Source organism: Belonocnema kinseyi, chromosome 10, assembly GCF_010883055.1.
Source record: "Belonocnema kinseyi isolate 2016_QV_RU_SX_M_011 chromosome 10, B_treatae_v1, whole genome shotgun sequence".
Classification (NCBI taxonomy): Eukaryota; Metazoa; Arthropoda; class Insecta; order Hymenoptera; family Cynipidae; genus Belonocnema; species Belonocnema kinseyi.
The window spans coordinates 111,113,830-111,137,018 of NC_046666.1; the positions used below are offsets into that span (position 1 = coordinate 111,113,830).

At 35.1% G+C, this 23,189-nt stretch overlaps 1 protein-coding gene across 2 annotated transcripts in view; it reads right to left on the bottom strand.

The window, feature by feature from the left end:
- LOC117181539 (cleavage and polyadenylation specificity factor 73) overlaps positions 1-20,460 on the bottom strand; it is a 58,459-nt gene extending 37,999 nt beyond the window's left edge. The window contains exons 1-2 of one of the 2 annotated variants that reach the window (XM_033374334.1): positions 20,263-20,460; positions 19,997-20,109 (exon numbers count right to left, since the gene is read on the bottom strand). In XM_033374334.1, coding sequence (XP_033230225.1) covers positions 19,997-20,109; positions 20,263-20,353 — 204 coding nt within the window. In that variant the 5' untranslated portion in view covers positions 20,354-20,460. Of the gene's footprint in view, positions 1-19,996 lie in introns of both variants that reach the window. The other variant, XM_033374332.1, reaches the window with a different exon arrangement.
- Between the last annotated feature and the right edge of the window lie 2,729 nt (positions 20,461-23,189).

Consider the following 23,189-nt stretch of genomic DNA (forward strand, 5'->3'; position numbering starts at 1 on the left):
GGGCAAATGTGCCATGAACTGAGTCCAATTCATTTTTTATCTCATATGGAGTTAAACCCTTTAAATGAAAATGTTTGATTACCGTTCTGAACTCGTTTTTTTTTCCATTTTTCTTAACGAACAATTTTTTTTTAATTGGTTATAAAAACGCGTAAACTCAGAAGATGTGAACTGCGACTGCACCATATATCTAGTCGGGAGTGGTGCTGACTGAAAACAGATGATTTGGAGCGATTCGCGCGCCATCTGTTGGTCATTCTAAGGACTTATTGAACTACCCTCGTATAAACTGAAAATTAAGTTAAAAAAGTATTTATAGTTATTTTAGGCGCTGAAATATTATCTCCCATACATATTTGCAAACCGTAAATTATATTTTCCTCTTCGCAGTTACTCTAATGATTCCGAGGTAATTCAGGATTTCAAACCCGGAATAAATTTCGGGAGCAGCTAGATCGTCATGCGTGAAGTCGGGAGAGCTCGGGTTCGTGCTTGTGCATATTCGATTTTACAGCAGGTTGGTCTTCGCAGCATGTAACAGCCGACTCACCGACATGCTACGTTTACATGTATTTCTTCCAGATAGGAAAGTGGTGGGGGCCGAAAAATCCTACGTTCTGGAGACATTGGGGCTAACTCCTCAATGCAACGAATTATGCAGTTACGTCAGTATCGCGCAGTGCCATCCACAATAGATCTCTCGGATGGAGGGCATGGTTCAGTTGGGAGTGGCGATAGGGTCGAATCGAGGGTATGGCTAGGCAATGGACCCGGACAAACGCAAGAACATCGTTTTAAATGGTCGAACCAACTCTGGAGACATCCTTACTTGTTGACAAGGAAGCTCGCCGTCGCGAAGCGGATACATGCAGAGGTTACATGAACGTTGGGTCAATATGTAAAGGGAATATGCTCATAGAACGCCTTAGTATTTAAGAGATCAAGTATCTTTTTTATGCAGAGGAATATGAAGCTCTAAATCAAGAACAAGAGCAAGTTCCTCCAGCGAACATACCACCCGTTCCAGCAAGACCCATTTGCAGATAGCAGAAAATTCCAACATGAGAACTAGAAATTCAAAAATCCACCAAAACTTCTTTCTCAGAATGGACAAATTAGCTGAAGCTAATAAAGCTCTCCCTGACTTTCTCCCGAGAGATGTTGATCTCTGGAAACTGAACTGTGTAGTTTACAAGAAGGCGGTCTCCCTTTTTAGCGATAATACAAGTAATGACACTTCAGTAGGAGTGAGTAAGACTTGCGAGCGTATTGCACAGCTTCAATTTAAAATTACAACGGAAATACGGAATGCATAAAATGTTTCGTGCGTGATTAGCTACATAACATCTAACAAAAAGTTCACTCAAAAAGTTAGGGCTCTTGCAATTGATGACATAAACGATTCCTACAACTTAGAGGAGGAAATGATTGTGAAAATAAATAATAATTGTAACGACATAATGATTTTAAATAATTGTAATGTCAGTTTTTGAAACATACCGTTATCTCATAATAATGAAAGTGTCATTTTGTCGCTATTACGGATATCAGAATGACGATCGCGTCTGAATTTTAAACCCGCAAGATTGAATATTTTTGTCTAATTTTTTGCATACCTGATCTAAATAACCATGGCTTGAAGCAAGCACAGTAATGTTAGAAGAACAGTAATAATAACGCGCAGTGTTAGCTGAATATGCTGTTTAATGTAGATTTTAATTTTAATATAGATGTACGTATAATCTAGATAAGCTATAACGTAACGATTGAACTGAAAAAGCGGCTCTGTGTGCTTCAAGATATGAGCATGTAGATGACGTATGCAAGAAATTATTAAAAAATATTCAACTCTTCGGCCTAAAAAGTAAGAACGGAGTAATCGATTGCTAAATATCTTAGAAGAAAGCAGTTTGACCATTCGTTGATTGTGTGATCAATTGCAGTAAATAATATTTTTTTAACATTTACGGGAAAAAATTGTTTAAACAAATGATTTGTTTTAAAGTGCTAAATGTCCTGAAGAAAATATTCTTTCAGTATTGCTACGACTTACAGAGGCTAACAATTGTGCAAATAAATAATAATTGTTTAAAAAAGTCAGGATAAATTCCCTAAAGACGCTGATTACTCCTGCACTATAATCTATAATGTAATGATTTTATTAAAAAAATCGGCCTTGCGTGCTTAAGATATGAGAATTTAGATGACGTATGCGAAAAATGAGTCAAATAGATTCAACCGTGTAGCCTACAAATTCAAAACAGTTCTAACCGGCCGAAATCTCGTAACAATGCCCGACATTCATTCGTTCCGTGTCACTCATTACCCTGTGGGGAATCTAATGACGAGTTTGACGATGGTGAGCAGGCTCGCTACGGACATGCATGTACAGCTCTCATTGAGTGTCACTACTATTGTTCTCTATTTTGGTTATTTAACCAAACAAACATTTTATCGAATAAACGGCTCTGCTTGATTTGAGATATGGTTATTTAAATGAGGTATGTAAAAAATTAAACAAAAATATTCCACCGTTTGGCCTCAAAATTCGCACGCGATTGCCATTCTGATAAAGGGCCTTAATATATATCGAGCGGGTATGGAATGCAACAGTTGACTACCTTGGATTGACTACCGAAAGGCATTCGATAACATTAACCATGAGCTACTTATTAAGCTCCTTGAGTGCCTGGAGGTACATCTAAAAATAGTGAGATGTATGAAAGAGCGTATGCTCTTGTAGCGGACAATATTTGTCATAACATCCGACAAAAGACAAGTGACTATCAGATATGTCACATATAAGAGGGGGTCTTCCAAGGACTCTGTAAGTCAGACAGTTTTCTGCATTTCTCTCTTGCTTCTACCTCTTTTGCTCAGAGGCAAAAGCTCAGGATACATATGTGGACCGCCAAACCGAAGAGAATTTAAGGTCAACCACATTTTATACATGGACGACTTTAAATTCTTTGCCCCTTTGAAATAGGTCCTTAAAATCCTTTCGATGGTGGTAAATAGGTACTCGAAAGCAATTGACATGAGCTTTGGACTGGACAAGTGTGCCTGCATCCATCTACACAAAGGAAGACTTGAAAATATATCATCACGAGAGAAACATACGCATATTTTGGGATACAGCAAGCGAAAACACAAGATGTGCGTGTGTTAAAAACGGCCCTTGAAAAAAGGTATCGCCAAATTCTCCGAAAAATTTGGGCTTCCGAATTATGTGAGAAGAGTAACATCCAGGCGGCCAATATTCTGACCGTTCTTATACTGCTTTACACGTTTGGTGCAGTAAAATGGAACGTCAATGAGTCGAAGAAACTTGGCCGAAGAACACGCAAGATGATGACAATCCGTTGAAGTCATCAACTTAAATCTTTGGGTACCTCGTATATGCCTCCCTTCAGAAAAAGGTGGTAGTGGTTTGCCGTGTATTTATCGAAGAACGGTTCTACTTACAGCCAGATCAGTTAAAAAAGCACAGATTCTCTAATGGGACTCGTACATCAACATGAAGTCGTCAATGTTGCGGCGCTTCTATATAGTGCCGCAGAGGAGCTTGGTCTCCCATTTGTTTCCAGCGACACATAGTAGAACATTCGCTTCTACTAAAAGAACATGCTGACAAGCCATATGTCCAGGGGGAACTGGAGTCAACGTATTAGTGATACCAAGCCTGATATCTAAATCAGATAATAAAATCAGTCCAATAAAAAATTATGATCTAAAGATCAAGATAATTTACGGCAAAGGAGGAAGAAAAACAGGTCAAATATCAAGCTCTTCTTTTCGAGCTGAGCAGGCTGTACCAAGACTACAAAGTCTATCTTGAGCTTTTCATAACTGACTGCCTTGAAGATATGAAACACTGTCCGTCAACACTGTTCCTCCTAACATTGTACAAAGGTTGGCAGTTCTAAAAAAGTATGCAGAGGTGAAACCTTTACCTCTAACTGTGCCGTCTGCCACGTAAGGTCATCCGCGGCTAGAGACCGGACTCTAAGAAACAGTGTTGTACGAAGTATCTTGCGTAAGTTTCCTGTTCTTGCTTACCTTGTAGGATTCACCAATGACGATCTAATAAGCTGCTCCTCAAATTTAGTCTGGTTTAGAAATTCTGAGTTACCTTAGAATCATTAGATTTGTTGTGAAGAGGAAAATATTATTTACTCAACTTTAGAAACGAATTTTAAGTTAAAGAAAAAATATTGAATCAAAAATCGACTAGTTGAATGTTTGGATAAAAAATTAAATTTTCAAGAGAATAGTGTTAGAGTTAAATCTAAGTTAACTATACGATCTTGAATTAACGCGTAAATTGACACAATGAAAAATCCACACGTTAGATTGTTTATGTAAATTTTAATAAATGTAACAAATATAAGTAATACACTAAAACGTCACGACCACTTGGCCTAAACTTTCGACTCTTTAGCGCACAATCTCGGTCAGCGATCCGACTTAACAGCCTCGCAATTCTACACTCACCTTCAACTATTTTATAACAACTCAACGCTACCTAGCAACCATGTATAAAATAGAACTATGTATGTATTTTTCTAACATTCGGCCATCCTTGAAAGATGCTTGGTCCCCAAGCATAAACGAAACTTAAATAATTTCTTGAGGATTATACCTGAACTAAATTATTAATCACAAACAAAATCGTTTAATTTACTCCGTTTCCGTCTTTCTCTAACTGGTCTTAAATTTCTAATCACATCAACATCTGGATTCTTTTCAACTGGAGCAAAATTCTCTTGTTTGCCTTTTTCAAGGCACTCCTTACTAGTTTTATCGACGTTCGATTCTAAAAATTCAATAGAATCTTCCTTTTCTTTTGCATTTTGAATATTCTCATTTTCTGAGCTATAATTGCTGTTTACGTCTTCATTCAAATTTGGTCGCCAAATTTGAATTTGACTGACATGCGCAGTAGTCGGAGTATTTTCACCTTTACAATACAATTTCTGAATTTTATACGTGTCCGATGGTAACTTTGCAACAATTACGCTTGGTCCTTTCTTTTTTGATTGAAATTTAGTCGACCAACCTGTTGATACAGTGTTAGTTTTAACGAATACAATGTCTACTATTTCAAATTTAATTTGAGTATTACGGTTCTTATCGTAACGATCTTTTGCTTTCTTTTGATCGATCGCAATGGCCTCTCGAATCTCATTTCTAATTTCTTCTGGATTTGTAAAAGTCTCAGAATTTTTCGTTATCATTCTAATGAGACCGTCTTCATAACGCGGTACAAAACCAGATACAGCTTCAAACGGAGCACGACCCGTTGATTTACAAACTGACGAATTCAAATCACATTCTAATTTCTTTACATCTTGATCCCATCTTAGTCCTTCATTGTCCAAAAGATTTGATTGTAAAGCCGCTAAAATACTCTACGTGTTACATATTCTCACCTTTGCGATGATTTATATCAAAGTCAAAATCAGCAAGAGAACTGAGCCAACGAATTATTTGTGGATTAGTTGTTTTTGACTTGTTAATATAAACCAACGCTTGGCAGTCCGTAAAAATGTCAAAATGAATTCAGATTAGCAAAGGTCTTAATCGAGTCGTAGCCCACACTATAGCCAGCAACTCTAGCTTATTAGAATGATATGATTTTTCCGCTTCTGAGGTTTTCCTACTAACTGCGTAAATTAATTTCTGTTTCTCCCCCTCGTTTTGTTGAAATAACATCGCTCCTAATCCGATTGCTGATGTATCCGTGTGCCATTCACTACGTTTTGCTAGCGGATTATAAAGACCGAAAATAAGCTCCGAACTGATCCATTGTTTGATTTTCTGAAAAGAAAATGTCTGAGCTGCACCCCAGACAAACTTTACACCGTCCTTCAAAAGTTCAATTAACGGATCCATCAAAAACGAAAACTTCGGAATAAAACGTCTCGAAAAGTTTGCAAGTCCTACAAAATTTCTATCATCATGCACATTTTCCGGCTGAGGAAACTCTACAATTGCTCTAATGTGTTTTGTACCTGGTTGCATTCCATCTTTTCCAATTACAAATCCTAAGTAATCCACTTTAGGCAACCCAAACTTGCACTTTTTTAAGTTTAATGTTAACCCTCCTTTTATCAAAAGATCCAAAACCTGGCTTAATTCTTGTATAAATTCCTCCCACGTCTTGGCATAAATCCAGATGTCACCAAATAAGTAAGAGCTAAATTAGAATTAGTAGAGTATATAAAATACTTTACGTTCAAGCAATGAATTAGCATATTTTAAATACTCAGGTGAAAAGGACAGCTATGTTCATCTCGCCCCACCCTACCCTAAGTTCCGTGTCATACACTAAGATGTTTCCTGTTTCTTTGTTTACAATCGCATTTTGGTGCTCTCCCAAAATGACTATATGCTTTCCGGGCGCGAATTCCATAACTTTCTTTTATGCTGTTCATTTTTTTCTTTATAACAAAGTTTTCACGAGTTATATTCTATATGTGCGCTAACTTTCCAACTTTCCGCTAATTCCTCCCACGAATTTCAATGTTCAATCACTTCCACCTACCATTTTTCGCCGGGTGAAATAGTCACCCATCAAGTGACCCCCACCCTTCAATCTCGTCCGAGTACACCCGGGTGCACTTGGTGAGAAACCTGAACGAACCCCTAGAGTGCTAAGATGCCAGTGTGGCCCCTGAACGTGGTTAAATGGAACGAATGCATGCTCTTTGGGGTGAGAAAAACCCGGAGCTATCGCACTTTTTGCAGCAACGTCTGCGAAACCATGCCGAAATACTCGGAAAAAGGGGCTATGTAAGCAGAACGCCTACTCTACCACAGCTAGAACAAGCCGGCAACAGAGAAAGAGAGGCGAAACTACGACCAACCGCGGATAGGTATCCGATAGAGGAAGAGCGATGCTTTATGACCCGGAGAAACAATAACAACAAGGTCTCCCTCAAGCCTAAAGATCTGGCTGAAATGGATGACGAGCTTCGTAGACATTTTTCCGAAGAATCCGACCTCTGGGCTATCTATTATTGCGTGTATATTGCAGCGAGAGCTTTGGCCCATGCGAACCGCAAACCAAAACCAACGGTTGATTTTACCGTCAAGGTTCGAAAGTTTGCGCATGAACTCTGGACCCGTTATCACAAACTTAACAAGTCAAAGCTGCTAACCATCAGGAAGAATATTATTTAGAGAATACGGATAGTATCTGACGGTAAGAGTAGTCTAGAGGGGAGGGAGAGGTGGGTGAGAGAAAATCAACAGTTTCTCTCTGACCGATCTCGACTCTTCCAAGACCTTCCAGTTACTGTCGACCACCCGCCCAAAACAGAGGAGGTCGAATTATTTCGGAGAAAAGTCTACGAAGTGAAGCATAGACTAGACGAAAACTCAGAAAATATGCATAGCTTCAAGGAGCTGTGTGATGCCCTTATAATACCTGATGAAGAATGCCCACCCGTATTTTCACCTCATATTTAAAGTCGGAAGAGCCGATCCCGGAGTGGTTGGTGGAAGGGCGCAGAATACTCGTGCCGAAAATAGGCAACTTAGCTGACACGAAGAATTACAGGCCAATCACTTATCTGAACACTCTGTATAAGATATTCACAGCTATCCTAAATAATAGAATTGTTCGGGAAACTGAACCTGTGTGGCAAGAAATGTATGAACAACGAAGCTCAAAGGTGTAGCGGGATGTCGGGAGAACCTGCTCGTCGATAGATGTGTCTGCAAAGATGCAGCATTTTGCCAGCCTGACCTGTCGATGGCCTGGATTGATTATCGAAAAGCTTTCGATTCGACCTCCCATAGACTTATCATCTGTCTTTTAGAAAGCTTAAATGTTCATCCGCAAATCGTTAGTTGCATAAAGAGATTGATGCCGCTTTGGAAAACCAGATTTACTATCTCATCTGGAAAAAATCGTGTGACAACTAACAAGGTCACCTTTCAGAGAGGTGTATTTCAGGCCGACACCATGAGCCCACTCCTCTTTTGCCTTACATTATTGCCACTATCTCTAGCACTTCGCCATTCCGACGGGTACTTTTGCGGCAAACCTGCAGATCGAAAGTACATGTTCACTCATGTATTTTACATAGACGATCTTAAGATCTATGCTAAAATCAAAGAGCAACTACATCTAGCTCTAGGGATTGTCGAACGCTATACTAAGGAAATTGGAATGGAATTTGGGTTAGAAAAATGCGCCAAGGTTTATTTGAAGCGAGGAAAACTTAATGGCATCCCTGAAGACCCTGAGCTTGTCGATAGAAGCGCTATACGACATCTTTGCGCTGGGGCGATTCATGCATACCTGAGCGTGCCACAGAGCCGTATTCAGTATGTGAAATCTATAAAGGATACTCCCCGAAGCAGATACAAACGTCTCGTCCGGCAGATTTGGTCTTCCGAACTGGCGACGAGGAACAAAGTATCTGCAACGAATATGCTTGCGGTCCCGGTAGTACTCTATTCGTTTGGAGTGGTTACATGGAAAAAGAAAGAACTCAGATCCCTTGATATCCGGACAATAAAGGTTATGCACATGAACAAAAGCAGGCATCTTAAGTCTTCTGTTCCACGACTGAACATCTCATGCCGTCAAGTTGGTCGCAGAATGTTGAGTCTGGAATGTCTTCACAACAGGATTACTCTGGGTACAGCGCATAGTCGCAAATGGAAGAGACCCTCTTCTTAAAATGATCAGGAAGCACGAAGAAGTGGGCAAAGGAGCGTTTCTGTACAAAGCAGCGGAGGAAAAGAAATTATTTCAGGCTGAAATTTAGAAAACAGAAAAATTTCAAAATGTTAACAATTTTAATCTCTGTAGATTAGTTAAACTATTAAATTAAAGTGTTGATATAAATTACTCGAGTTAAAGTTTAACTATTTCCAAAACGATTTTTGTATATAATTATCAAATTATACATATATATTACAATCTTATCCTTTCTATATATACAATGGTTTACAACTATTTACATAAAGCCTTATATCTAGTTCCTTATCTCTGTTTGATGTGACAGCGCAATTCCCGGGGCCCACTGGGTATATATATATATATATATATATATATATAATTTTATAATTATATAACAAAAATAGTTTTAGGAATAGTTAAACTTTAACTCGAGTGTTTACTATCAACACTTTAATTTAATAATTTCATTAATCCAGATATAAAAATTTTTAACATTTTGAAATTTTTCTGTTTTCTAAACTTCAGTCTGAAATAATGTCTTTTAGACATTGCCAAATTATTGTTATTAAATAGTTGAAAATTTTTGAAAATTAAATTTCGAAAGCTTTTAATTTTTATTGATCCCATTTTCAAAACTCTGATCTACTAACATTTCAACATTTAACGTTTTGAAACTTTTCTCTTTTTTAAATTTCAATCTGAAGCATTACAAATTTTCAAGAGATTTTAAAAGATTTTGATCGCGGTAAAATTTCAGCCACATCCACGTCTCACGACCGTGAGTCTGTAACGATATCAATACGACGATCCGGCAAAAGTTTCGTGCACCCTCAGAACACGGAACGACCCAAGACTACCGTCTTCTGCATTTTTCCCGCAAATGTTTTAGCATATTGTTGACACGCAGGGATGCTTTACAGACTATTAACGAGTGAAAGCTTGGCACCTTCAAGAGCGCCGATGATAAGAACGATTAGTTTAACAGAATATTCCGGGTACAATCATTGCAACTCCCTTATAAGGTTTCTATACCTCTCTTTCTTTTCATTCTCCTTGGCCATGATGTTTTTGTCAGCTGGTGCCGAAAATTCGATAACGAACATGGTTCGCTTCTCAAAGTCAAGAAGAACCATGTCTGGCCTCAAGTGTGCAACAGAAACAATTGTCGAGAATATAAAGTTCCAGTATATGCGGCACTTCCCAATCTCGACAATTAACTCGATTTCCCTAGGAGCATTTAGAGGAGCGATATTTAGGTTAATGCGTGACAGAGATGGTAATAAAGCACTCTTAGTGCCGCACTGTGCCTTTGCATGTAGGTCGTTCCCGCAATAGTTGGACAACTAGATAGTATGTGAAATCAATGCTCGGGATGTGCATGGCACGCCCTGCTGCTATCATCGGCAATGTTTTGGCTTAAAATGTGGCGACGGTATGTTAAGGTGGAAATGACAACGTCTTGGCATGCAAAAATAAAACCCTCCGTAACAGACTTCAATCCGGGTGATTTAAGGAAAGCAAAAATTAGATCACACGAAATTGACTGATCCTCCACATTTCTGTGGAAGATACCGTGCATCCACTTATCTAGGAGCTGTTCACGAAAGTTTTTCTCTTGTGCTTTCTTAATCCGGGCTTTCAGGAGTGAGTACTCGAGATAGATAAGATTTGATGCATTTTGCTCACCCCTAAAACTGAAGTTAAGTCAGAGTGTTTCAGCAACCTCCTCTGCTGCTTTGTACAGAAACGCTCCTTTGCCCACTTCTTCGTGCTTTCTGGCCTTTTTAAGAAGAGGGTCTCTTCCATTTGCGACTCCAGATATCAAGGGATCTGAGTTCGTTCTTCGTCCATATAACCACTCCAAATTAATAGAGCACTGCCGGGACCGCAAGCATGTTCGATGCAGATACTTTGTTCCTCGCCGACAGTTCGGAAGACCAAATCTGCCGGATGAGACGATTGTATCTGCTTCGGAGAGTATCCTTTATAGATGTCACATCCTGAATGCTGCTCTGTAGCACGCCCAGGTATGCATAAGTCTCTCCAGCGCAAAGGTGTCGTCTAGCGCTTCTATCAACGAGCTCAGGATCCTCAGGGATGCCATTAAGTTTTCCTCGCTTCAAATAAACCTTGGCGCATTTGTCTAACCCAAATTTCATTCCAATTTTCTTAGTATATCGCTTGACAATCCTTAGAGCTAAATGTAGTTGCTCTTTGTTTTTAGCATAGATCTTAAGATCGTCCATGTAAAATACATGAGTGACCTTGTACTTTCGATCTGCAGGTTTGCCGCAAAAGTACCCGTCGGAATGGCGAAGTGCTAGAGATAGTGGCAATAATGTAAGGCAAAAGAGGAGTGGGCTCATGGTGTCGCCCTGAAATACACCTCTCTGAAAGGTGACCTTGTTAGTTGTCACACGATTTTTTCCAGATGAGATGATCAATCTGGTTTTCCAAAGCGGCATCAATCACTTTATGCAACTAACGATTTGCGGATGAACATTTAAGCTTTCCAAAAGACAGATGATAAGTCTATGGGAGGTTGAATCGAAAGCTTTCCGATAATCAATCCAGGCCATCGATAGGTCAGGCTGGTAAAATGCTGCATCTTTGCAGATACTCCGGAATCGGCTCTTCCGACTTTAAATATGAGGTGAAAATACGGGTCAAATGCTGATATGTTGAAGGAAACTTCTTCCACCAAAAAGTTTTGATACAATCTGGTCCCGGTGCGGAATAGTTCTTCATCCGTCTTAATACTTTTTTCAGCTCCTCGGTAGTGGATGGTGGGCATTCTTCATCAGGTGTTATCAGGGCATCACACAGCTCCTTGAAACTATTTATATTTTCTGAGTCTTCGTCTAGTCTATGCTGCACTTCGTACACTTTTCTCCAAAATACTTCGACCTCCTCTGGTTTGGGCGGGTGGGCGCCAGTAACTGGAGGGTCTTGGAAGTGTGGAGATGGGTCAGAGAGAAACTCTTGATATTCTCTGACTCACCTCGCCCTCCACCCTAGATTTCTTCTAGCGTCAGAAAGTATCCGTATTCTATCAACAATATGCTGCCTGATGGTCAGCAGCTTTGACTTGTTAAGTGTGTGATAACGGGTCCTGAGTTCGCGCGTGAACTTTCGAATCTTGGTGGTAAAATTCCTAACATATGTGATATAGTCAATTACACACTGAGTGCGGGACGCGTACTTTCTTGCCCAGCCTATCTTTATGGCAAGTTGATGCATTCGTCTTTTGGTCTTATGATCAACCGTTGGTTTTGTTTTACGTTTCGCATCAGCCAAAGCTCTCATTGCATTATATACACAATAATTGATAACCCAGAGCTTGGATTCTTTGGGAAAATTACCACGAAGCTCGTCATCCATTTCAGTCAGATCTTTAGACTTGAGAGAAACCTTGGTGTTGATGTTTCTCCGGGTCATAAAGTATCGCTCTTCCTCTATTGGATACCTGCCCGCGGTTGGTCTTAATGCCGCCTCTCTTTCTCAGTTGCCGGCTTGTTCTAGCTGTGATGGAGTAGGCGTTCCGCTTACATAGCCCCTTTTTCGGAGTAGTTCGGCATGGTTTCGCAGACTTTGCTGCGAAAAGTGCGATAGCTCCGGGTGTTTCTCGCACAACAGAGCATGCAGCCATGCCATGTAACTCCGTTCAGGGACCAAACTCGCATCGTAGCACTTTAGTAAGCCGTGATTCAGTCGCTCCATCCACCTAAAGGTCCCGAGAATCCATCGATCCATCGCATTGAATTCACTTTCATTGTCTCCCCCAGCTCTAGAGTGGTCGGCATTGTTGGTCGATCCATTGTCGGGAGTCCTGCGCGTTCTGTTCTTTTGAACCGCACTTACTACAACTATGTTTGGTGTTGCGACTGTTGTTCCAACGAGAAGCTAGGGGAAGGGGTTCGTCTATCCTTGTAGATCCCTGCATGCAAGGGATAAGGGATACTGGGCTCTGGGATACTGTGCGACTTCTCAGAGTACGCAGCCTTATCCCTTGCATGCGGGGATCTAAAAGGATAGGCGAACCCCTTCCCCTAGCTTCTCGTGGGAACAACAGTGGCAACTCCAAATATAGTTGTAAGTGCGGTACAAAAGAACAGAACGCACAGGACTCTCGCCAATGTGTCGGCCAACAATGCCGAACACTCTAGAGCGGGGAGACAATGAAAGTGGATTCAATGCGATGGATCGGCGGAATCTCGGGACCTGTAGGTGGACGGAGCGACTGAATCACGACTTACTAGAGTGCTACGATGCGAGTGTGTATGTATGTATATATATATAAACATACTTTTAACTTTGAACGCTTTCAATTTATTTATGATTACTAATTTTTGGTCAATAATCTTCTGAATATAAATTCAAGTTTTGAAGACTTGAATTCCATCGAGTTGAAAATTATTCATATTTCATAGTTGAAAAAATTTAATTTTGAAAGTTTTGAATTTTTATTGATTCCGTTTTCAAAACTCTAATATACTAACATTTCAATATTTAACGGTTTGAAATTTTTCTATTTTCTAAATTTCAATCTAAAGCTTTTAAAAATGTTAAGAGATTTCAAAGATTTTTAAGGATTTTAAATATTTGAAAAATATTTGAACAATGAATTTTCAATCCATTTTTATAATTTAAAGGAATTTCAAAGAATTTCAACAATTATAGCATAGTTGTTTAAAAAAAATGGATTCTTGATTAAAATAGATGAATTTTTTAAAAATAAGAAAATTTCTCTACCAAAAAAAAATGAATTTTGAACTGAGAAAATTCAATATTCAAGAAAAAACTCAGTAGAATTGTTCAAGTTTCAAATTTAAAAAAAATTCAACCGAAGATGTTACATTTCAGGGTTCTGTATACAAAATTAATTTTCAGCAAACACTTGAGTTTTTAACAAAATTGTTTCATTATCAACAAGAAAAGAAAAAGAATTTTTAACCAAAATAGATACATTTTCAAACAAGAAGAATAATTTAATTCCAAAACAGATGAATTTTTAATCAACAGCGAACAATTACCATATTCTCAACAAAATAGTTGAATTATCAATAAAAAAATTATTTAACGTCAAATATAAATTTTAGACCATAAATGAAACAGTTAAATTTTCAATTAAAAAAAATCAGTTTTTAACAACAAAAACAATCGGATTTACGACAAAATAGTTAAATTTTTAAAAACAGAAGTAAATGCACAAACAACATGAGTAATATTCTAATAACAAGATGAATTTTCTATCAATGAAATTAATTTTCTCTAAAATGGAAGAATTTTGAAGAAGACACGAAAGTAATTTTCAACTTTAGAAATGAACAAAATAGTTTAATTTTCAACGAAAGAAGTTAATTTTTAACTAAAAAGAATACCTTTTTAACCAAAACAGGAACAGTTACATTTTCAGTGAAAAAAATTAATTAAAAAAAAAATCGAATTTACAAAATAGTTACATTTTCACCAAAGAAATGAATGTACAAACATAAAGAATAATATTCTCATAAAAATGACAAATATTCAACAAAATACATGAATTTTCCACCACACAGTTAAATTTTCAACTAAAAAAGAAAGAGTTTAAAAAAAATTTAATTTCCAGCCAAAAATAGAATAGTTTTATTTTCAGTAAAAATATGATTATTAACCGTAAAAAAGAAGTTACAACAGAATATTAAACATTTGAACAAGAACAAAATTTATTTTCAACGAAAGAGTGGAATTTACAACCCAAGAACTGAAATTTTAATAAAAATAGATAAATTTTCAAATGAGAAGAATAATTTCCTATAAATCAAAGCGATTTTTCAACAACATAGTTGAATTTCCAACTCAAAATGATACATTTTTAACAAAAAATGATACAGTTAAATTTTCACTTCAAAAATCAATTTTCAACCAAAAAGGCTTTTTAAGTACAAAAAGAAAAACATATTAACTTTTTTTAAAATTTGTATGTCAAAATGAAGTGCTTTAACAGAACAGATGATTTTCTTGCAAAACCGTTGAATTTTCAAAACCAAATATATGAATTTCTAACAGGGAAGTTCATTTTAAACCAAATAAAAAAATTTTCAACAAAAAAAAGATGAAACCTCAATAAAAAAAAGTAATACTAGAAGTTTTAAACTAAAAAGGAATGTATTCAAGAAAAAAAGAGTTAAACTTTCTTATTTGTTTTAATTAATAATTCTGTTCGCATTTGAGCGAATAACGAGAAAAATTGTTCTAAATAAACATTGAAATTCATTGTTATATTATTCTTGTGTTAAAATTTTATTTTTCCCACTGAAACCTTGAGCATAAAATGGTATTTTCAATTAAAAAGTGTTTGTTTTTTTCAGTTGAAAGTTCGTCGAAAATTATTTCCGTCGAAAATTAAATTTTTTAAATTGAAAATGAACTATTACATGTTTAGTTAAATACTTGTTGTTTTAATTTTAATATTAATTTTTAAGTTAAAAATTTGAAAATTTTATTGATTTTTTGTACCATTTATTTTGTTCAGTTGAAAATTCTTATTTTATAATAGAAAATTATCATTCTTGTTTGAAAATTCATCTGTTTTGGTAAAAAATTCATTCTTTTGGTTGATTATTTAACACCTTTATTGAAAATTCGTTTCTTTTTGGTTGAAAAACATTTTTTAATACTTAAATTTTAACTGTATCATTTTTTATTTAAAATTGATCTTTCCTAGTTGAAAATTTATATATTTTTTCGCTAAAGATTTAACTATTGTGTTAATTTGTTTGACCTAAAAATGGACTGCTTTCAGTTATTAAAAGCTCATGTTTTTTTTTTTAATGAAACTATTCTACGTGTTTCAAAAAGTATCTGTTTTGGTTAAAAATAATTGACTTTGTCTTTTTGAAAATTCTAATATTTCGTTGAAAATTAATGTTTGGAACTAAAAAATTTAACCGTATCATTATCGGTTAAAAATGTCTTTTTTTAATTAAAAAAAATTTTTTGTAAGAAAATTGATCTTTCTCAGTTAAAAATTTATCTTTTTCGGCTTTACACGAGACTGGTCTTCGCAGCAGCAAAGTGGGGGGAATCTTCTCCCTTCATTCTTGTGTCGTTTTACCTATCGGCTAATTCTTAGGTCGTTTTTGCTCTCGCGTGTTTTTACTTCTCTTTTCCGCAACTTTTTTTTAGTTCACTTTTGCACTGAGCGTGTCATTTGTGAACAGGTTTTGTTTAATCTTTTTCTTCTCATAGATTTCGTCATTCTTGGACAAATTTCTTTTTTTTTTCATTTTTAATATTATTTTCAACGAATAAAACAGAAAGTACGCGTCCTATCAAGAAGTGATTTATAACGAAATTGTAGATCTTTTTGGGATAATAATTTTTATTGATTAACCTTTTTTCGTATCCTACATTGTTTGACCACAAAATGGAATTTTCAATTATTTTTTGTGCAATCAAAATTTGAATTTTCGACATTCCAAGAAAATCCAAAAATTTGTTATGAAAGTTTTGTAGGACTTTTACAAAGCAATGTTTTTCTTTTTTTTTACATTTTTCATATCGTGCATTGTTTAGCTTAAAATTTTGAATTTCGGTTGATTTTACAAATTTTGAAAATGCTAAAACTGAGAATTTTCTTTTTATCGAAAAAAGTCATTAGGATAAATTGTTTGTCGATTTTAATACTATAAATACGCGTAAATAGAATTTTCAAATTCAGAATAAAGTTATCTCAGAAATTTTCAAAATGCGCTCACTTTTTGAATGGCTGGTTAACGAACTGTGGGGTCAAATTTCGAACAATTCTAATACTTTCTTAATCATAAATGAAGAGAATGTAAAAATAGAAAGGCATGAATTAGGATCTCCTTATCTTCATCTTCACCCCTACATTATTCGTTTTATTTATTTATTTTTTTTATTATTATTTTTTTTATTTTTTTACGTTTTATTTTTTTCGTCATTTTTATACAAAGAGAATGTTAAGAAATACCTGACTCTTTGAGCGATGGGGGCACCTCCAGCGTTACGTTTATGTTAAAATTACATATGCATACTGTAGAAAAAGCATTATACAGTGGGTGGGGAAGGGATGGAGGTAAAATTAACAAAAAAAGCTCTATATGCAATATATCTATATCCGTCCATAGCTATCTATTTACCTATCTATCTTTATCTATATATACACGGTAACCCATTTTAATATATAATTCCAAATATCTTCTAAAATACTTCATCTACGAAGAAATGGTTTCGAACAAAAGTTGACCAGGACCGTGGGAAAATTTGACTGTTTCATCAATTTTGACCTTGAGGTCTATTTTCAAGGTCAAATTTTCTTAAATGAGAACCCCTATTTTTGACTGCCGATTTGACAAGAGCTGGGAATTTCACGTCCAAATTAAATGTGGAAAAATAATTTTTGTAACCTTGGAAAGATAAAAAATTAAGGTAAAATGTCTGAGAAACGACCAGATGCCCTTATTCTTAATTTTCTTGGAATGCAATTTAAAAATATTACATTTATTTCAAAAAAAAAGGTTTGAAGTATGTACAAAGCTCTGTAGTAAACCAGCAAGCAATGTATTATAGTCACTTACTAATTTTGGTAGAAGAAAATTCTAAATTTATTGCATTATTATCTGCAGAAGAATGGAATATTTGCAAAGGACTATAGTAACGTTAAGAGACCAGCGCACTGACTTAGTATGCAACTTTTAGTAAAAATTGGTGACTCAGATCAGCAGACGAAAAAAAATAAACCCAACATGCGCCGCGCCGCGTTGAAGATTACGACAAGCGTATCCTTTACACAAGCATAAGACGTTAATGCAGAGTTATTTATTATGGGATGTTGAAATCTTTCGCACTATCATATTTATTTAAATTGCAATTGTACAGTAAAAATGATTATATATAGTTTACACATTATACACATGCTGGTTGGAATCAAACACGGGTCTCCAACGCGGCAGCATGGCGATATTCCATCCTGCTAAACTAGATAATGAGATTCAGAAATGTACCGCCCTGATGAAGTGAATCCTAGCACTCAAATTGATTGTCATTAAATTATTCATTAATTGTTCACAGTGATGGCATTTTTCAAATTCTAAGCACTATATCTCAACGTAATCAAATATCCTAATATCGAGGTTTAAAAATGATTTTTTGCTCCCTGTGGAAAATTTGCTTTTCAATTGTAACTTTTCGAATTATCATAATTTATTGTAGTAAGGATCTTTGCATCAAACCAAATTGAGTGATTGATAAATTTAAGGAATTTCAGTAGAGCGTTGGTCGGCTGGCATCGTTTACACTTGGCAAAAAAGGAAGGGCCATAGTATAATTCATATTCCTACAGACAATAGCAATTCCTCTTACAAATTTATTCTTTTGTTATTTTAAGTAGTTGTTACTTCTACTCTTTTTATAAAATTTAATTATGTCTACTAATTTATCCTATCTAGGATTTACGGACACAGAACGGAACAGAAAAAATTAACGGATGTCCAGTACTGGGCATCTGCTGGTAATGTTCCGAAGCATTGGCGTGCAGTACTGGCGCAGTAGTGCACATTTGTACTCGCAAACCGCTGTCGTAAGAAAATGTGAAAGTTGATTTTAAAAAATCATTCAATTGTGTTTACGACCATTCATTCTTCATCATACAATTCCATATGGTCGAAATATGATTTATAATCAAAAAAGTGTTATTATCATCAAACTTTTTGTTTAATTTTAAACACCTACAATTGATATATCCTAAAGATATAAGAAAAAATATATGCAACAAATAAATAATAATTGATTGCCACTATTTTTTAAATAAATTGTAATGATCCTGATTAGAATAAATACTCAATGTTACATTTCTAAACATTATATTACAAATAAAATTTCGACAACTACCGGGTTTCGAACCTACATCTAAACCTGAACCTATCATTTAACAGTGGGCAGTCTTGACCATTGCTCTATAGCTATACAAATAAAAGATCTTAAATTGTTGGTATACTGGTCGACACTCACTAACATCAACTAACTCTATAGCTATACCTAAAGAATTAAAAGCCAGTGCAAAAACCGTCCTCATAAGTCACAGGTCAAAAAAGGTAAAAAAGAATCAATTAGCTGCCAATGGGAATATAAATAATATAAATTTGTAATAGATAATTCAAATCGGATAAACTCTTTAGGGTTTCGTAATCCTAGGCTGATAACCGTATAGTTTCGGTCAGGTGTCCATCCGTCCTTCCCCCTTCGTACAAAAGGACATAAGTGTCAACATTTGGCAAAGCAAAAGGGAATAAGCACCAAAATTTGACACAGAAAAAATGCATAACCGCGAACATTTTTTTCCAACAAACTTTGTCTAAACAATTTGTTTTCAAACCAGTTTTTTTTTCAAAACATCTGTTGCGCGCCTACTTTGACTTTTTTTTTTCATGTAATATTTTGTTTTTCGCGTTTTTGACGACTTTAAGACTTTTGATAATAACATAAAATGTCATTTTTTATTTCTTTTAATGTGTTTTAGACTATTTTACAACGATTAGGAATTACATAAACTATAATTTATTCTGAACATTTACAATTTATCATAAAGATGAAAATTATAATTTTTCCATTAAAGGAAAACAGAGAAAAAAATTGTTTTCGAAATATTTGTATTTATAGTCTTTCGAAAATCGAGAACACATGAACCATATTTTTAAACACATTTTTTCATTCACAATCACCATGTTATGAGCGTTTAAGGCTCCTTAAAAAATAAGCGTTAGAAACCCTGTTGAATTGAAAGCCACATAAAACAGTTTATATAAAACATTGTTTCTGCTACATAGGTTTCGAATTTTTTATCTCATCTCTATGACATCTTTTTTCTCACTCAAAGAAAGAAACCTTCACGATACGGCCACCGAAAAATAAAAGCCAGTTTTTGAAAACAAAATAAAAGCGTGTGTGTTTGTGTGTGTCTTGTGCAATGTTTTGTCCAGGCTAGACTATGAACAGTGCATTTTACACTACTGACGAATCGGAAGTCGGATAAAAAAACTGAGGGCATCGAATATCGATTCGAAAGACTTTCGAACTTCCTAGTTCAATTCGGATTTTTTTCGACTTAAACTTAGCTATGTCGGATCGGAAAAATCCGATTCGATTTGTATAATGCACAGGTCTAGTCTGATTGCCTTACTCCCTTTTTTAAATAAAAATATTTCTACACAAAAAAAATTTGAAAAATCAGTGTCTATCGTTATTTTTACTTTAAGAAACAGCACGTCAAAGTTACCTTAAGGAATTAATGCTCACCTTTATGTAGTCCGACAGTAACCATCGATAAATAGCTTTCGTAGCATGGGTCATAAAGCACCGACCCTTGAAGCTAGTTTTTTGTAAAAACCAAGGTAAAGCACCACAGTGATCTAGATGAAAATGAGATATTAGCAATAAATCTATCTCATCCGCTTCAACCAAGTCCACAAACGGTAGGGCGTCCATGCCCGTTAGTCCCGGATGAATTCCGCAATCTAGCATTATCTTTTTCCCTTTAAAATCCAATACGATACAAGACCTACCGACTTCTTGCCCGGCACCCAGAGGACGAATTGACATCAAATCACTCTCCTCTGCAGGAACATGAATATCGACTTTCCGCTTCAAGGACATTTTTATTAATTGTGATCCACACAACTTCTACTAGGCCGAATAAAACTAAATTATTTTCTTCACATAAAACAACCCCAAACAAATTAAATGAGTACACGCATGATCCAACCCATTGAAGGTCTAGTCACGTGCAAGTAAAAAAATGCGGCCAATCAGCAACGATAACAGCTACGCGGCCATGTTGAAGAAGTGAGCGGCATTTTCAAATAGGTGAAACAAACAAATGAAAAAAGTTTTTTCAATTTTCCTAAGAATAAAAGCGTTTGTAAATACAATAATTTTAAGTTAAAAATTCATTTCATATACTACTACAAAAAGCATATTCTTTATTAAGTTATAGAATACCGAATTTCTATGATTTGAACTTTGAATTACGTGAACAAAAAACAAAGCGCAGCAGTGTAAAATCAGACTTCCAGCATTCTCACGAAAATGTGTTTATTGCATACAAGAGTCTTAAGGAAATAAATACACATTGTATTGAAAGCACTCAGTTCCACACCATCGCTATTTCTTCAAAATATTACCGTTTATCAGAAAAATATGATTTTCTTCTTTTTGTAGTCGTTTTACAGTGCGGCATCATCGTACTTTATCTCGAATTTCTGAGAATGGAACAACCGCTTGGGATCAAATATTTTTTATGCTTCCTTAACATCCGCATATGTAGGAAATAAGTTTTTTCTTGTGTTTTTCTTTTTATTTGAAAATTCGATATTATATTGGCAACAAAAGCAGATTTTGAAACTCTTGGTAATTTTAACTTAAAAGTAATTTCGCTATTTACTAGAATCTCTTTACCCCTTTTTGACTAAAACTTCTCCCGCGATCAAAAACTCAATGAATCAGGATTGAGTTTTTATTTTTTAATATAATTGAGGATTCCAATTTGTATCGCAATGCATAGTATAGCATAGTTGATTATCAAATATTACATTATAATACAATTTAAAAAATTCAACTCGTCGAATAGTAAAGAAGCAAAAGGCAATGTTTGCTAAAGCATCACATGTTTACATTTACAAAAACCAGTGCTTTTTTGACAAATATTAAACACAGTTTCTTTTCATGTATTATTAGATAAGGATCTAAAGTACCGAAAAGTATATTTAAATGAAATCCGGATTCCCAGAGTGATTGAATTTATACTAGATTTTAGAAAGAAATAATAGCCAAAAGCTATTTTTGACAGATACAAAAATCACCGAATGTTTTTAAATATGCATGTAACACGTTTCACATAATACTGTGGAAAGACACTCTATTATTGGTATTTTTATTATATTGATATATTGTGTCAGTCCACTAAGTTTCCTCCGAAACGTTTTCTAGACAGGATTAAAAAATCCCCAAAACATTGCGATCCGTTTTTTAATTATTGAAAATAGATCTTCTAGGTGGAATATTAAAAAATTTAAACTAAATATCAGAGTTTGGATAAAAAATAGTAAACAATGCTTTATGTGATTATATATTATGTGCGTACTTACTTATTTTCCCACTACAATAATAACACAATATCCAGTCCACATATACAAATCTCTATGTATACACTCAAAACACTTTTTTAAACTTTCTTTTCAGTTAACATAAGAGCGCAACAAGCGTAAAAAACAACTGAACGGCGTGATAGTGACAGTGTTGAATGGGTCGTCGCAGTCACCGTTCAAATTCAACTTAGCGTCCTTGTGCTGCTATAGTAACCAACATGGCCGCGAAGCTGGTATGCATAATTACGACGAAAATCGAACGTTCATTGGCTAGACCTTCAGTGGGTTGGAGCATGAGTACACGAATGTATCATGGGTCACGATCTAATAAGTACATGGTCGAGCCACGCGCAAGTAAAAAACCGAACTAATCGGGGCCCACCGTTTAATTTCTCCATCTTGGAAAAGTAAAGTGGCAAATGTAAGGGATTTTAAAATATAAAAATAAACATTTCTTGTTATTTTGAGGTGTAGAAATATTTGAAACTAATAAAATTTATTACAATAATGTTGAAGATTGATGAAGTGAAATACGGATTACTATAATTTTAGGTTATGTGTTTCCTGACATCTTTCTGCGGATAAAAAGTGAAATATGTGTGTGTAAAAGGATTTTGTTTCAAAATCGTAGTTTAAAGTTAGATTTTTATGTCCATTAAAAATAAATACTTTTATGATCGAGCTATTTATTATGACATTAGCCAAAACATCTCGGGGTGTTTTATCATTTAAAAAGTGATAATTATTATGAAGATTTTAAAACGATTTTCAGAGGCCATAAAATTCTAACCTCAAAAGTAAAACTCAGTTTATTTCAGTATTCTAATATATCCATTCCAAGTTTTTTTTGGAATTCAATCTTTCAATAGTATATATATTATATTATGTGATATTATTGATATGACATTTTTCGTGCCGGGTTGTGATGCAAGTTACACGCCCATGAAGGCGAACAAACTTCACTTTTATCAAAGCCCTCACTGTACGTACACTAAACGTCTAATATATTTTATTGTTTTACATAACTGTCATTTAATCAACTTATATTACTTCCATTATTTCTTTATCATATTACAAATTTAAAAGGTACTCACCCATACTTTTCCTTCTCAAAATCTGTTCACACATTTTTTAAACAAGTACCGAAAATACTGTTTATATATTTATTTCGTGTCTCATTATACTTATTTATAATTATAACTTATATACTGATATACAATTTTCTAGTTGAATTCAAAAATGTAGTCTTTTTTGGCGTATCTCATTCCATTTACGAGAAACGTTCTAATAATTCCAATTTTAAGCATTAAAAAAAAAAGTTAGATATCTGAAGTCATCGAAACCCA